Source organism: Carassius carassius, chromosome 6 (genome assembly GCF_963082965.1).
Source record: "Carassius carassius chromosome 6, fCarCar2.1, whole genome shotgun sequence".
In the NCBI taxonomy this organism is placed as follows: Eukaryota; Metazoa; Chordata; class Actinopteri; order Cypriniformes; family Cyprinidae; genus Carassius; species Carassius carassius.
In genome coordinates, this window is record NC_081760.1 from 1135437 (window position 1) to 1147470 (window position 12034).

A 12034-nucleotide genomic window follows, 5' to 3' on the forward strand; every position below is an offset into this window, starting at 1 on the left:
ATACCATCCTCACCCCAAAGTCACATTCACCGGCGTTCAGTCTGTGAGGATGTCAGGTCCATTAATCACCTGCATGGTGGCCGCAGATCTATTTGAGTGCTGTTCTTTGTGCTGCCTGCCACACAACGCGATCACTCCTCTTCCCAGAATGCAAATTTAAAGCAGGGCAAAATGCCAATCATATGCGTCTGTTTATTTCAATTTTTGATTAATTTTCATATGAAGCAGTCTAAGTGATCTATCATTCAGTGGGTTTAGTTCAGTAGTAAAAATGTCTCGTCAGCTATTAAGTGCTGATAAATTATTGTGTTTTATAAAGTGCACGGTTTATTTACAGACACAAAGGGAATTATTTATGTTGTTTGCAAATACAGAGATCATATAATGCCCAATCATGTAAAATATGGGGTATGCTTTAATCTTATATTCACAGTTATATTAAATCTGTAATAAAAGATTAGAAAAAAAGAACATGGAAAAAAAAAAGAATTTGAATAAAATGTATATTAATATTATTGTTTATTATAGTTTTTAATAATTTTTTTTTGTAATATTGTACAACAAATTATAGACGACTGCATCCCTAAAAAAACATGAAATTACCCAATTATGCATTCTTAAATGTAGGGATGCGCAATATATGCCGATATTTTTTAAATGCACGTCATTATGTAATTGCATTCTCAAATTAAATGCTGTGTTGTAAAACAGTTTATCTAATCAGCATTCAGGCAGAAGTTGCCAATGTTTGCATTCTAAGCCTTTATCGGCTGATTCCAATGACTTTATGCATCCCTACTAAAAAGATGTTGCAGGGTTGCTGGCTTTTGTCTATGTGCAGTATGTGACTCTTATGATATCATTACTTTAAGGTTAATCTAGGTTAACGGTTCAGGTCTATGTAGCATCTGCTATCATCATGACAATGGGTGACGTTTACAGTAGTGTTGTCTAGGCTGGGGGTCATACCTTCTTATGGCCAAGGGTTTGGACAAGGTGGAAATCCTGTCCCAGTAATCCAGTTGTGGAAAGGCTTTTTACATCCAGAGGCTGACAGATGTTTTACAATGGGATTGGAATGAATTGCAGCCCTGGGATAAATCCAGATTTAATATCAGGAATTGAGCCAGCATAAACTAATAGGTTGCCAACATAAAGAGCAACTCTAAATATTCTGGCTATTACTCCCATCCATTTAACTTTTTTGTGTTTTAATTTTCACTTAATATGATTTGTTTATTTGCTGTTGTATGTATCCTATTAGCACTTTCCTCAGACTGATACCCCTTTATTATTATTATATTTTCTGTCTTTGGCTCCATTTGTGACTAAGTTTAAATGTGTCTGTGCAGCTGGTCGGTGGACAGTTTGATCTGGAGATGAACTTTATCATCCAGGAGACGGAGAGCATCATCTGCATGGTGGAGCTGCTGGATAAATGTGACTCCACTTGCCAGGCGGAGGTGTGGAGTATGTTCACCGCCGTGCTGAAGAAGAGCTTGAGAAACCTGCAGGCCTGCACAGATATCGGCCTCATCCAGCTGGTTCTCCAGCGCATAGACCGGGTCGACACCATGATCGCAGGTGTGTTAAACAGGGGATGAGAATAAATAGCACTCTGTAAATCAGTGGCACTCTTAATAGTTGCTTTATTACTATTTTTTGGAAATATATATATAATATAATCAATGCAGTGCTATATAATAAAATAACAGTAATACTGTTAAGTATTATTGCAATATTTCTTTTTTAAATGTAATGTATTCCGGTGATGGCAAATCTGAACATTATTCCAGTCAGAAAATATTATTGATATGTGACACCAAGATAAATTCTTTAAATATAAAGAATAGTTATAGTTCTTCAGCCTTGCAGCACTGATACGTAGCAAAACTGTCAAGGCTTTCCAAAATAGAGATTAAACATTTATTTATAGCGACAATACTAACAATACCGTTTTAAAATGCATAGGTTGTGCAATTGTTTAACACTTAACATTGTGCATGCACAGTTTTAGTGATTCATTATTTGTCTTTGGACCATGATGGGGCTTTTAATGTGAATCCTCAGGCAAAACTTCTCTGATGCTGCATTAACATTAACACGAACAACATTCTTATCCAAGTATCTCTACTGACCAAGTTAATGTTGGCTTTGATCGTAAATAGTCAAGGATACAAATTGAATTGTGTCCCTGAAGCACTTAAGTCTCAAGTCGCTGGGAGATATTTGTAGCAATAGCCAAAAATGCATTGTATGGGTCCAAATTATCCATTTTTCTTTTATTAAATTAAACTAATTAGTATATTAAGTAAAGATCATGTTCCATTTCCTACTGTTTATGTATCAAAACTTAATTTTTGAGTTGTAATATGCATTGCTAAGGACTTCATTTGGACAACTTTAAAGGTGATTTTATTAATTTTTTTTTTTTTTTTTGCAACCTCAGATTCCAGATTTTCAAATAGTGTCATATCCTAACAAACCATACATCAATGGAAAGCCTATTTATTCATATTTCAGATCATGTATACATCTCAATTTTGAAAAATTTACACTTAAGAAAAGGTTTTGTGGTCCAGGGTCACATTTCAACCTTTTATAAATTCCTCTTCAGTTGTAATGCAGCACTGACCTCATGTTTGCGTGTGAATTTGTGGTGTTTTTCAGATCTGATGGTGGAAATGCTGGGTGTGCTCGCCAGCTACAGCATCACAGTGAAGGAACTGAAGCTGTTCTTCAGTAAACTGAAAGGAGAACAAGGCCAATGGGTAATGATCCTCTCCTCTTTATCTGCTATTTGAGAAACCTCTCTCTTCTCCACCTCGCACTCAATCATAATTCTGTGTGATCTCCAAGAAATAGATTATATATATTTTTTATAAAGTACTAGGATTTCATTTGTTTTAAATAAATGGAAGCTGATTTGTTCATTAATTTTTATGACATGCTCTAAATAATAATACTCTTAGCAACAATTTACTGTAATTTGTAAAAGTACACGAAATACAAAAAATGTATGTCGTTGTCCTCCGTTTCATTTTCTAACTGTTTTAAATTCATTTTAAATAAGTCAATTTTTTTTTAATAATTTTTAAAGTTTTAAAATTGCTTGTTTTATTCTTGTTCTTCATTATTATTTTACTTTCTTTTATGTAAAGCACTTTGAATTACCATTGTGTACGAAATGTGCTATATAAATAAACTTGCCTTGCCTTGCCTTGCCTTAGTTTTCAGTGAGACTAAAGTAAGTAACACATCTATGTCCACGTCTAAATCCAGAAGATCTTTCTCAAATTTGGCACAGCTTGAGTACGATTCAGACTAACCGAAATGATTTGTGACTGTATATTTTGTATAGTGTATTTTATCTATTATGTGTGTGGGAAAAATACTGCAGTCAAACGTGGAAGTATATATTTGTGTGGGTGTGAGTTAATTTTTTGTTCTTAATGCTGTTGCTTTTTTCTTTTATCCGTTAGCCTCCTCATGCTGCCAAGCTGCTGTCTGTTCTGAAGTGCATGGCTCAAAGAAATGGCCCAGATTCCTTTTTCAGCTTCCCAGGGAAGAGTGCTGCGGTGAGACCCAAACATCAGTCTAACAGCACGGTCCTTAAACTCTATACACCGTGGAAACATTTATTGTGATTTTTGAATTAGTGATTTAAAAATTGCATGCCAGAATTTCTCTTCTTTTGCACTTTTCCACTAATCCAGACATTTTATATTCCTTGCTATAATAAGAAATTATTGGAAATTATACTTTGCTACCTTTTTGTTTTTTTTCCAATTAATTATTTTTTTCGCCTGAACAATAGAAAGTGATTGAGAATCTCTGTCAGGACAACAGAATGACAGGTTAAAGATTAGAAATTCATTATTCGTTTCGGTTTATGTTTTTATCTATCACACAGTATAACCATCACACCAAATATCAAATATCAAATATCTATAATATCACCAAATAATCCACACTACCACACATTATAACAGTCCAAATTCCCTAGAGCATATGATGAATGTTTTAATACTGTACTGTTCAAAAGTTTTTTTTTTTTTTTTTTTAAAAGCCTCTTTTGCTCACCAAGGATGCTTTATTTGATAAAAAATGCAGTAAAACAGAAATGTTGTGAAAACTATCACATTAATGTTTTTTTTAAAATTATATTTATTTATTTGAGTCTTCAGTGTCACATTATTCTTCAGAAATCATTTTGATATGCTGATTTGATGCTCAAGGAAACTTTCTAGTATCATAACAGTTGAAAACAGTAGTGCTGCTTATTTTAAACAAATTTCAGGAGTCTTTGATGAATTTGATGAAATTTTTATAACAATGTAAAAGACTAATGCTTCCTTGCTGAATAAATGTTTATGTATGTATACACACACACACACACACACACACACACACACACAAACACACACACACATATATATATCATTTTAATTTTTTCATTTCAAGTACTAAAAACTGACCTAAAAATGAATAATCACCCTTATATTCACTTGAAAGAGTATAGCATGAGATCTTCAACTAAATATTATCTCTGCAAAAATATTTGGACTCATTTAGACTCAAAAGACACACACTTTTTTTTTTTTTAGGAATGTGTTTCGGTTTGCTTTGCTTTTTTCCCAGGTAACACACGTACTGGTAAAACAAAGAAATTATAGACTGAATGCACTGTAAGTCGCTCTGGATAAAAGCATCTGTTAAATGCATAAATGTAAATGTTTTAGGATTAGGAGACTTTAGGACTTTAAAACTTATTTTTTTTGTTGATGGAAAACATACATATTGAGCTAAACTCAAAACAAGCAAGTTTCTAGTTTTGAAAGAAACTTGGGAAAAACAGCTAATAAATATTTCAGGATAGACTTATTTACATTATTAAATAAGGACGGCAGTCAAATGTTTATGTAATATTTTCTGATTTGTTACACGTGTTTGAAATGCTCCAATTGCCTGTGTGTGACTGTGTGTGTGTGTGTGTGTGTTTGTGTGTTTGCATGTTTTCAATAAAAACCTAACCATCATCCCGGCAGCATGGGGCTCTTGATGTTTTATAGGGCATGTACAGTACTGTGCAATATATATATATATATATATATATATATATAATGGCAAAAATTTTGTTTGGAAACTGATAGTTCCTACTGACACACTACAGGAAAACAACTAATAACTAACTCCAAACCATTTTCTGTAGGTGAAAATACTAGTGTCCTAAATATTTTGCACAGTACTGTACATGTGACTCTTCCTCTGTTGTCAGTGTCCACACGAGACAGCGCCAAATGAATGCAGTCCTCTCAGGAAATACTTTGATTGGATGTTGTTTGCCGTTTAGATGTTATCTCAGCACAGATATGATGGTGGTTTCATGAGGAAATAATACTGCGCTTGCCTTCATTTTTCATCTGTAACCCACAAATAAGACAGGAAGTCTTCAGTGTACAAACATACACAACCGTTTTAAACACATCCCTCCAAGTAGTTTAGTTTTAGTTTTTCCATACTGCTCAAGTGCATGATACTCTGCTTATCTAAAACAGAATAAGAAAACCTGGAAAACTGTGTTTTTGTATTTTCAGGCTATTGCACTTCCACCTATCGCAAAGTGGCCGTACCAAAACGGCTTCACCTTCCACACCTGGCTGCGCCTGGACCCCATCAATAACATAAACGTTGACAAAGACAAGCCTTATCTGTACTGGTGGGTCACACAACCCTGTGTTGTTTAATACAACACCTCTGTGCTGTCTAGAGACACCTGCAGTACATGGAGGAAGATTAGCTGACCGTTTCGTTTGTCTGTAAAGTGCCAGAAATTAAAGTATCTGTAGGTGTTTAGATGAACAATAAGAAAATTCTGTATATTTCCCTCGTTCTCTCTCTCTAGCGTTTACACTTCTCAAGGGCAGCTTTTCACAGCCTTCTCGTCCTATTTTCAGCTTCTAATGAATTTCTGTCAAAAATTTAGTTTATGCAAATGGAGCTATTTTGACTATTTTGAGCCTGTAGAAAGATCTGTAGGATTTACACTCTTCACTGGGCTGAGATCAACTCTACATTACAGGACTTCTTTAAAATGTTTGTTTGAAATGAATATATATCCATGTATCAATCATCTAATCATTTCTTTTGGATTTTTCTTTCTTTCTGAAACTACTTAAAATGATGCTTTCATGTAACATGCAAGAGTAGTGTTAGTAATATATATATATATATATATATGATTAAAATAATCGTAGATTAAGGATGAAAAATATTCTTTGAATACCTACAAATTATTGCCATTGGCTTACATTTTATAACAAACCTTGATGCAAGATGGACAGGATATGTGTCTCAAAATACAATATAAGCAAAGTTAAGTATTCTTTGTGTTTTAATAATTCATACATCAAAGGGGTAAAACTGTAGCTGCTTTTTCTTTTAGAGTAAAGCTGTATTAATTTGAGCTCCCCTCTTCTGAAATGTATCTTTTAATAATTGTGGTATTTTTTCCCTCATCCCTAGCTTTCGCACAAGCAAAGGTTTGGGCTATTCTGCACACTTTGTGGGCGGATGTCTGATTGTCACCTCTCTAAAGTCTAAAGCCAAAGGCTTCCAGCACTGTGTGAAATACGACTTCAAACCCCAGAAGGTATGAATCACCTCAACCATTTTTTTTTAGCTTACCTGTTTGCACTCTTATCATCTACACTTTCCTAACTCTTCATCTGTAACTCTAAAGTGTACAAGGAGGGCAAGTTTGACATCAGAAGGAGGGTTTGTGTTAAGGCCAAGTCTGAGGATTTGTAAGAAGAAACCAAATCCCTTCCCTGCTCAGATCCCATATGCCTCCTGGAATGGGCAAGCGTCCATATATGTGTGTGTGTATATAAGGAAAATCTACTTATGTTGCTCAAATTCACATTTCTAATATAAAGAAGCTTACAAGTGCTCTAAAAAGCTTTCATGGCTTGATTTGGCCTATATTTAGAGTCCATTCCCTTCTCTCTGGAGAGGTCTTACCTGATGGATAAGCACCTTCACTGGCTTTTCCCACCATTTAATAGAAATTCAAGAAGATCTGGGTGAGGCCGTTGCTATGTACATGGACCATAACTGTAGCAAAGTTAGCGTTTGAAGATTGCTAAGTTTTCTATAGACCAGGTTTTTTCAAACTAGTGTCCGAGGACTCCCAGGGAACCACAAGGGGTTAAGTGTCTGCAAAAGATAGAAAAATGTATTGTTTTTAACATAAGATGTTAACGAAACATAATATTTTTTACATTCTTAGTGGATTTGATTATTAGCATTTCATTCTGCTTTCTACTTGTATGCACGTTGATATTCTAATCATATTGTATTTCCAAGCACATTTTACCTGAAATCTTAATAACTGCTAATCATTTTGTCTTTAATCATTTATAAATAATGTAGAATTGTTCATGACGGATGGAAGTGAAAAACGCCTTATATTCAGATGTGCATAATTATTAAGCAGGTTTTTTTTTAATGATAAAATGAGCCAAAAAATAGATTTAACTTAATTATTAAATGGCCATGAGAAAGATGCAATACTAAAATTGCAAAGTCAAGGCATGACCTTTGGAGAGCTAAATGCTCACTGGGTCAGCAGGGTCAGAAAAAAAACTGGTGGAGAAGAAAAGACACAATAACTGCAAAAGAATTAAGAATAAAGGTGAAGAATTAGGTGTGAAACCATCAGGAACCCTTTAGTCTCCAGTTCCACAATTTTATACAATTTCACAGTTAGACAAATAGGTTTCAGAACCACGTCCTCTTGTATCACTCTTTCAGGAAGTTATCTTCAGGAATCTGGCAGTAATTATGGGAGATCATTTTTAGTCCCATCTCCTATCCTGAAAAGTCTGTTTGGTCGAGATGGACTAAACATGACTTTCCAAAATTTACTGTCAGATTCCTGAAGATTAATTCTTGGGATTAAAGACTAAGGATTCTGATTTACTTTATTGCATTGATACATACATATACTAATTATGCATGTATAAGATTTTCTACCAATTTAATAAAGAGTAAATATTCTTTTTATATTTTCATAGTTTGCTTTACTTCAGTGGCAATGCCAGTAATATTATTTTAGAAACTGATTTATAATTTTTATATTTTTCTCACAGAGTATGAATGATTGTTCATAGAAAGTGGATTCCTATCAGGGGATAATCTTGTTTTGGAGTCAGAAATTTTATAAAACCCTGCTATAATGCCCTCACCTTTTTATGATATTCATATTAAATACATATAATTAGACACATATAATTGCTATTTTTTTTTCTTCTACAGTGGTATATGGTGACCATAGTGTATATCTATAATCGCTGGAAGAACAGTGAAATCAGTTGCTTTGTCAATGGAGAGTTGGCATCATATGGTGAGATCACCTGGTTTGTCAACACGAGTGATGTAAGTAGTTTCAAAAGCTCTGTTATCTCTCATTGTTCTGGTTTTTGACAGCCGTTAAGCTCGAGGCCCTGCTTTTTTTTCTCCAGAAGTGTTTTAGTTGAAAGCTTGTCGATATTTTTTTAGAAGCTGCAAATCCCAAAATACCCACAAACTTTAAAGGATGAAACAAAACTGCATTAACAGGAGAACAATAGCAAAAGCTAACATTTTTTGAAAACATGTGATGACATCAAAAGTGATTGATTATTCAGTTATGTGTTCTTTACTTGAACAGTGAGGTCCGGAGTGTGAAATGTCTTTGCATTAAAATCCTATGATTAGAATTTGGCCATTGAGTGTGCAAAATACATTTGAAATTCAATTTAGTTGAAATTCTACAAAAGATCGACATTATTGCTGAAGGTGTCAGAATGCAATCACTTTCTATTTATACGTTTAAAGAGCAACATTTTGTGACAGCAAATTGCTTGTTTATCATCTTGATTCACGTGAACTAACAAGTGATATTAATACGGTTTAATGCTGTTTTATTTTATGCATGTGAACAATGAGTCTCATTAAAAAGCCATTTTTAAAAAAATGACTAATAGGTAAAATAAGTACGCTATGTATAAGTGCTATGATGTTCTAAAGGTTAGGGTCAGTAGGATATACTTTTGAGAAATTAATGCTTTTATTCTGAAAGGATGCATTAAACGGATCAAAAATGACAGAAAATACATGTATAATGTTACAAAAGATTCTATTTCAAATAAAAGCTGTTCTTTTGAACGTTCTCTTTATCAAAGAATCGTGAAAAAATGTATCATTGTTTGCTCACACACACACACACACACACACACACACACACACACACACACACACACACACACACACACACACACACACACAGACACACACACACACACACAAAATAATCAGAAATGTTTATTGTCCAGTACATCTGCATAATTTAATGAGAACTGAAGGATCATGCGACACTAAAGACTGGAGTAATGAAGCTGAAAATTCAGCTTTGTCATCACAGGAATAAATTATATTTTACAACACATTCACATAGAAAACAGTTATTTTAAATTGTAAATATATTTCACATTATTACTGTTTTTACTGTATTTTTACTATGTAGGGAGACTTTGGTAGTGTACCAGTACTACACTTAAAACATTATGATGAATTAAAACAAAAAGCTGAACTAAACAGACCTTTTCTCCTCCTGTTCTTCTCAGACATTCGACAAGTGTTTTCTGGGCTCATCAGAGACGGCAGACGCTAACCGTGTGTTCTGTGGTCAGATGGGGGCAGTGTATCTGTTCAGTGAAGCTCTCAGTGCTGCTCAGATATTAGCCATCTATCATCTGGGACCTGGATATAAGGTGGGGTCCATTCTTTTGCCCGAATGGTGTATTATTATAGATTAAAAGAAAAAAGTTACTGGTAAAAATCCTGATTTCATGAGGTATCAATGTGGTCAAATCTCAAACACACAAATACTCTGTATGTATACTAAAATGAATGTAGAATACTAAACAAATACTAAATGTAAATGTTTGCTCTTCAGTCATATGATAATTGGCTGGAACCTTTCAGGCATGTTTTTCATTCACATCATCAATCTGTTTATTGCACTTAAATACTTTTATCAAGTGCTTTGGTGAATCAGATTTAATGAATGTGCAGCATGGCTCTACTCAGCATCTCTGATCCTCTGATTGATCCAGGGCACGTTTAAGCACAAGGCAGAGAGTGACCTGCTGTTTGCAGAGCATCATAAGATGCTGCTGTATGATGGAAAGCTGTCTGCCAGTATCGCCTTCGCCTATAATCCTCGAGCCACTGATGCTCAGCTGTGTCTGGAGTCCTCTCCCAAGGACAGTGCCTCCATCTTTGTGCACTCACCACACGCCCTCATGCTGCAGGTATGCTCTTCATCACACCTGGTTCACCATCCCAGCACAGCTGCCCTTCCAGGTGGACCGCTCTCTGTGGGCGAATGAAACTAGCTGCTCACCATTCATTAACATAATTAACAGTATGGGCATTTTATCATCCCGCTCAGCATAATACGGCCCACACCTGTGCTGCATCCAGTTCTAAAAGCACTTAATCTAATCTGGTCCACAGTGTCATCAAGGGAGTCTATACGCATTTTAACATTCATTTATTTATTAAATATCAATTTTTGACTCCAGAGCTCAACAGTATGGACAGTCTGATGGCCTGTGCCAGTGTGAGAAAGTTTTAGGCCAGTTGATAGAAGTGTCAGATGCACTTAACTTTGAAGTTATTCTTGTTACAATGTAATCATACATTTAGGGATTGAGTAAAATCAATTAACTACATGTATTTACTTTTTGGTTAGGGTTTGGCTTAGGGGTTAATTGCATGTAATTATTCATAAATAATTGTTATTATAATAGCAAGTACATGTAACATCTTGGAAACCTTAAAATAAAGTGATATTTGACATATGTTAGCGTTGTTCCATGTGTTTCAATGTCTTGCAAGCATAAGCATTTGGTTTTTAGTGATGCATTCAAATTCTTCTAATTTAAGCATTTCATCAAGATAAAGTTAAGTTATGTTTTGTCGAAATTGCAAGAATGACTCCTGATAGTTTGGGAAGCAACACAATGGTGTTTAAAGTTAAATATTATTATTTTTTCCCAGTGCACAGTTGTTTAACAGCAAAAGCACTTTTATAATTGTATTTCTAATTAAAATCTAAGAAATTATTATTATTTTTATATTAACATTGTGTTGGCAAGAACATTTCCAAAAACATTTTCAACTGAAAAATTGTTCTTGGCAAGCCGTGGACTTGATAACTGGATTATAGGATATATTATATAAAATAACCTATAGGAACAATAATTTAGCTTTGTTTTCAGTTAATAAAGGCTTCTTCAGTTCTGATGGCATCTTCACATGCTGAACAGATAAAGTAGTTCTCTCTGAAATTGATTTTATGTATGTGCCATCTAGGAGAGTACTACTCTTTTTAGAGGCACCTAAGGACCTCACAGTTTTCTTTCTGTATTTAATTAACCCCCATGAATACAAAGCACAGATTTATGAATTGTAGTAATGTAGAGGGTCTTTGTGTTACACAACTTAATGACATTATATTGCATAAAATGACTAAAGAAAGCTAACATCAGGCGTTTCTATGTCTCAGGACGTCAAAGCTGTGGTGACACACTCGGTTCAGAGTGCCATCCATTCTATAGGAGGAGTGCAGGTCCTTTTCCCCTTGTTTGCACAGCTGGATTTCCTCCAGCACAGCGGTGACGAGTTGGACACCTCTGTCTGGTGAGAACACATCAACTCCGGCTTGGGGGTGAAATGAAAATTAGGAAAGGGATACTCAGTGGGGAAATTTGGGGGGTTATGTTGTCTGTCCTAGATTTGTAAAACCCAACGGATTTAAAGGAGATGTTTTCTCATGGTATACAAACCATTAATCTGTTTTTGGCTACAGGGTTTGGTCCTCTAGTGGTCAGTGCTTAGTGTTACTTTGTGTGGACATACCATTGACTAGGAGCCAATATAAAGTTAAATATTTAACCATAATTGGCTCTAGTACTAACATGAG

The 12034-nt window shown here is 34.7% G+C and overlaps 1 protein-coding gene across 1 annotated transcript in view; it reads left to right on the plus strand.

Annotated features, from left to right (window-relative positions):
• The window catches only part of LOC132142168 (lipopolysaccharide-responsive and beige-like anchor protein), a 204301-nt gene that overhangs the window by 34066 nt on the left and 158201 nt on the right, over nucleotides 1-12034 (plus strand). Inside the window, exons 2-10 of the mRNA XM_059551824.1 lie at nucleotides 1353-1584; nucleotides 2671-2771; nucleotides 3483-3578; nucleotides 5598-5719; nucleotides 6526-6652; nucleotides 8320-8439; nucleotides 9669-9815; nucleotides 10161-10358; nucleotides 11618-11751. Coding sequence (XP_059407807.1) covers nucleotides 1353-1584; nucleotides 2671-2771; nucleotides 3483-3578; nucleotides 5598-5719; nucleotides 6526-6652; nucleotides 8320-8439; nucleotides 9669-9815; nucleotides 10161-10358; nucleotides 11618-11751 — 1277 coding nt within the window. The remainder of the gene's footprint in view (nucleotides 1-1352; nucleotides 1585-2670; nucleotides 2772-3482; nucleotides 3579-5597; nucleotides 5720-6525; nucleotides 6653-8319; nucleotides 8440-9668; nucleotides 9816-10160; nucleotides 10359-11617; nucleotides 11752-12034) is intronic.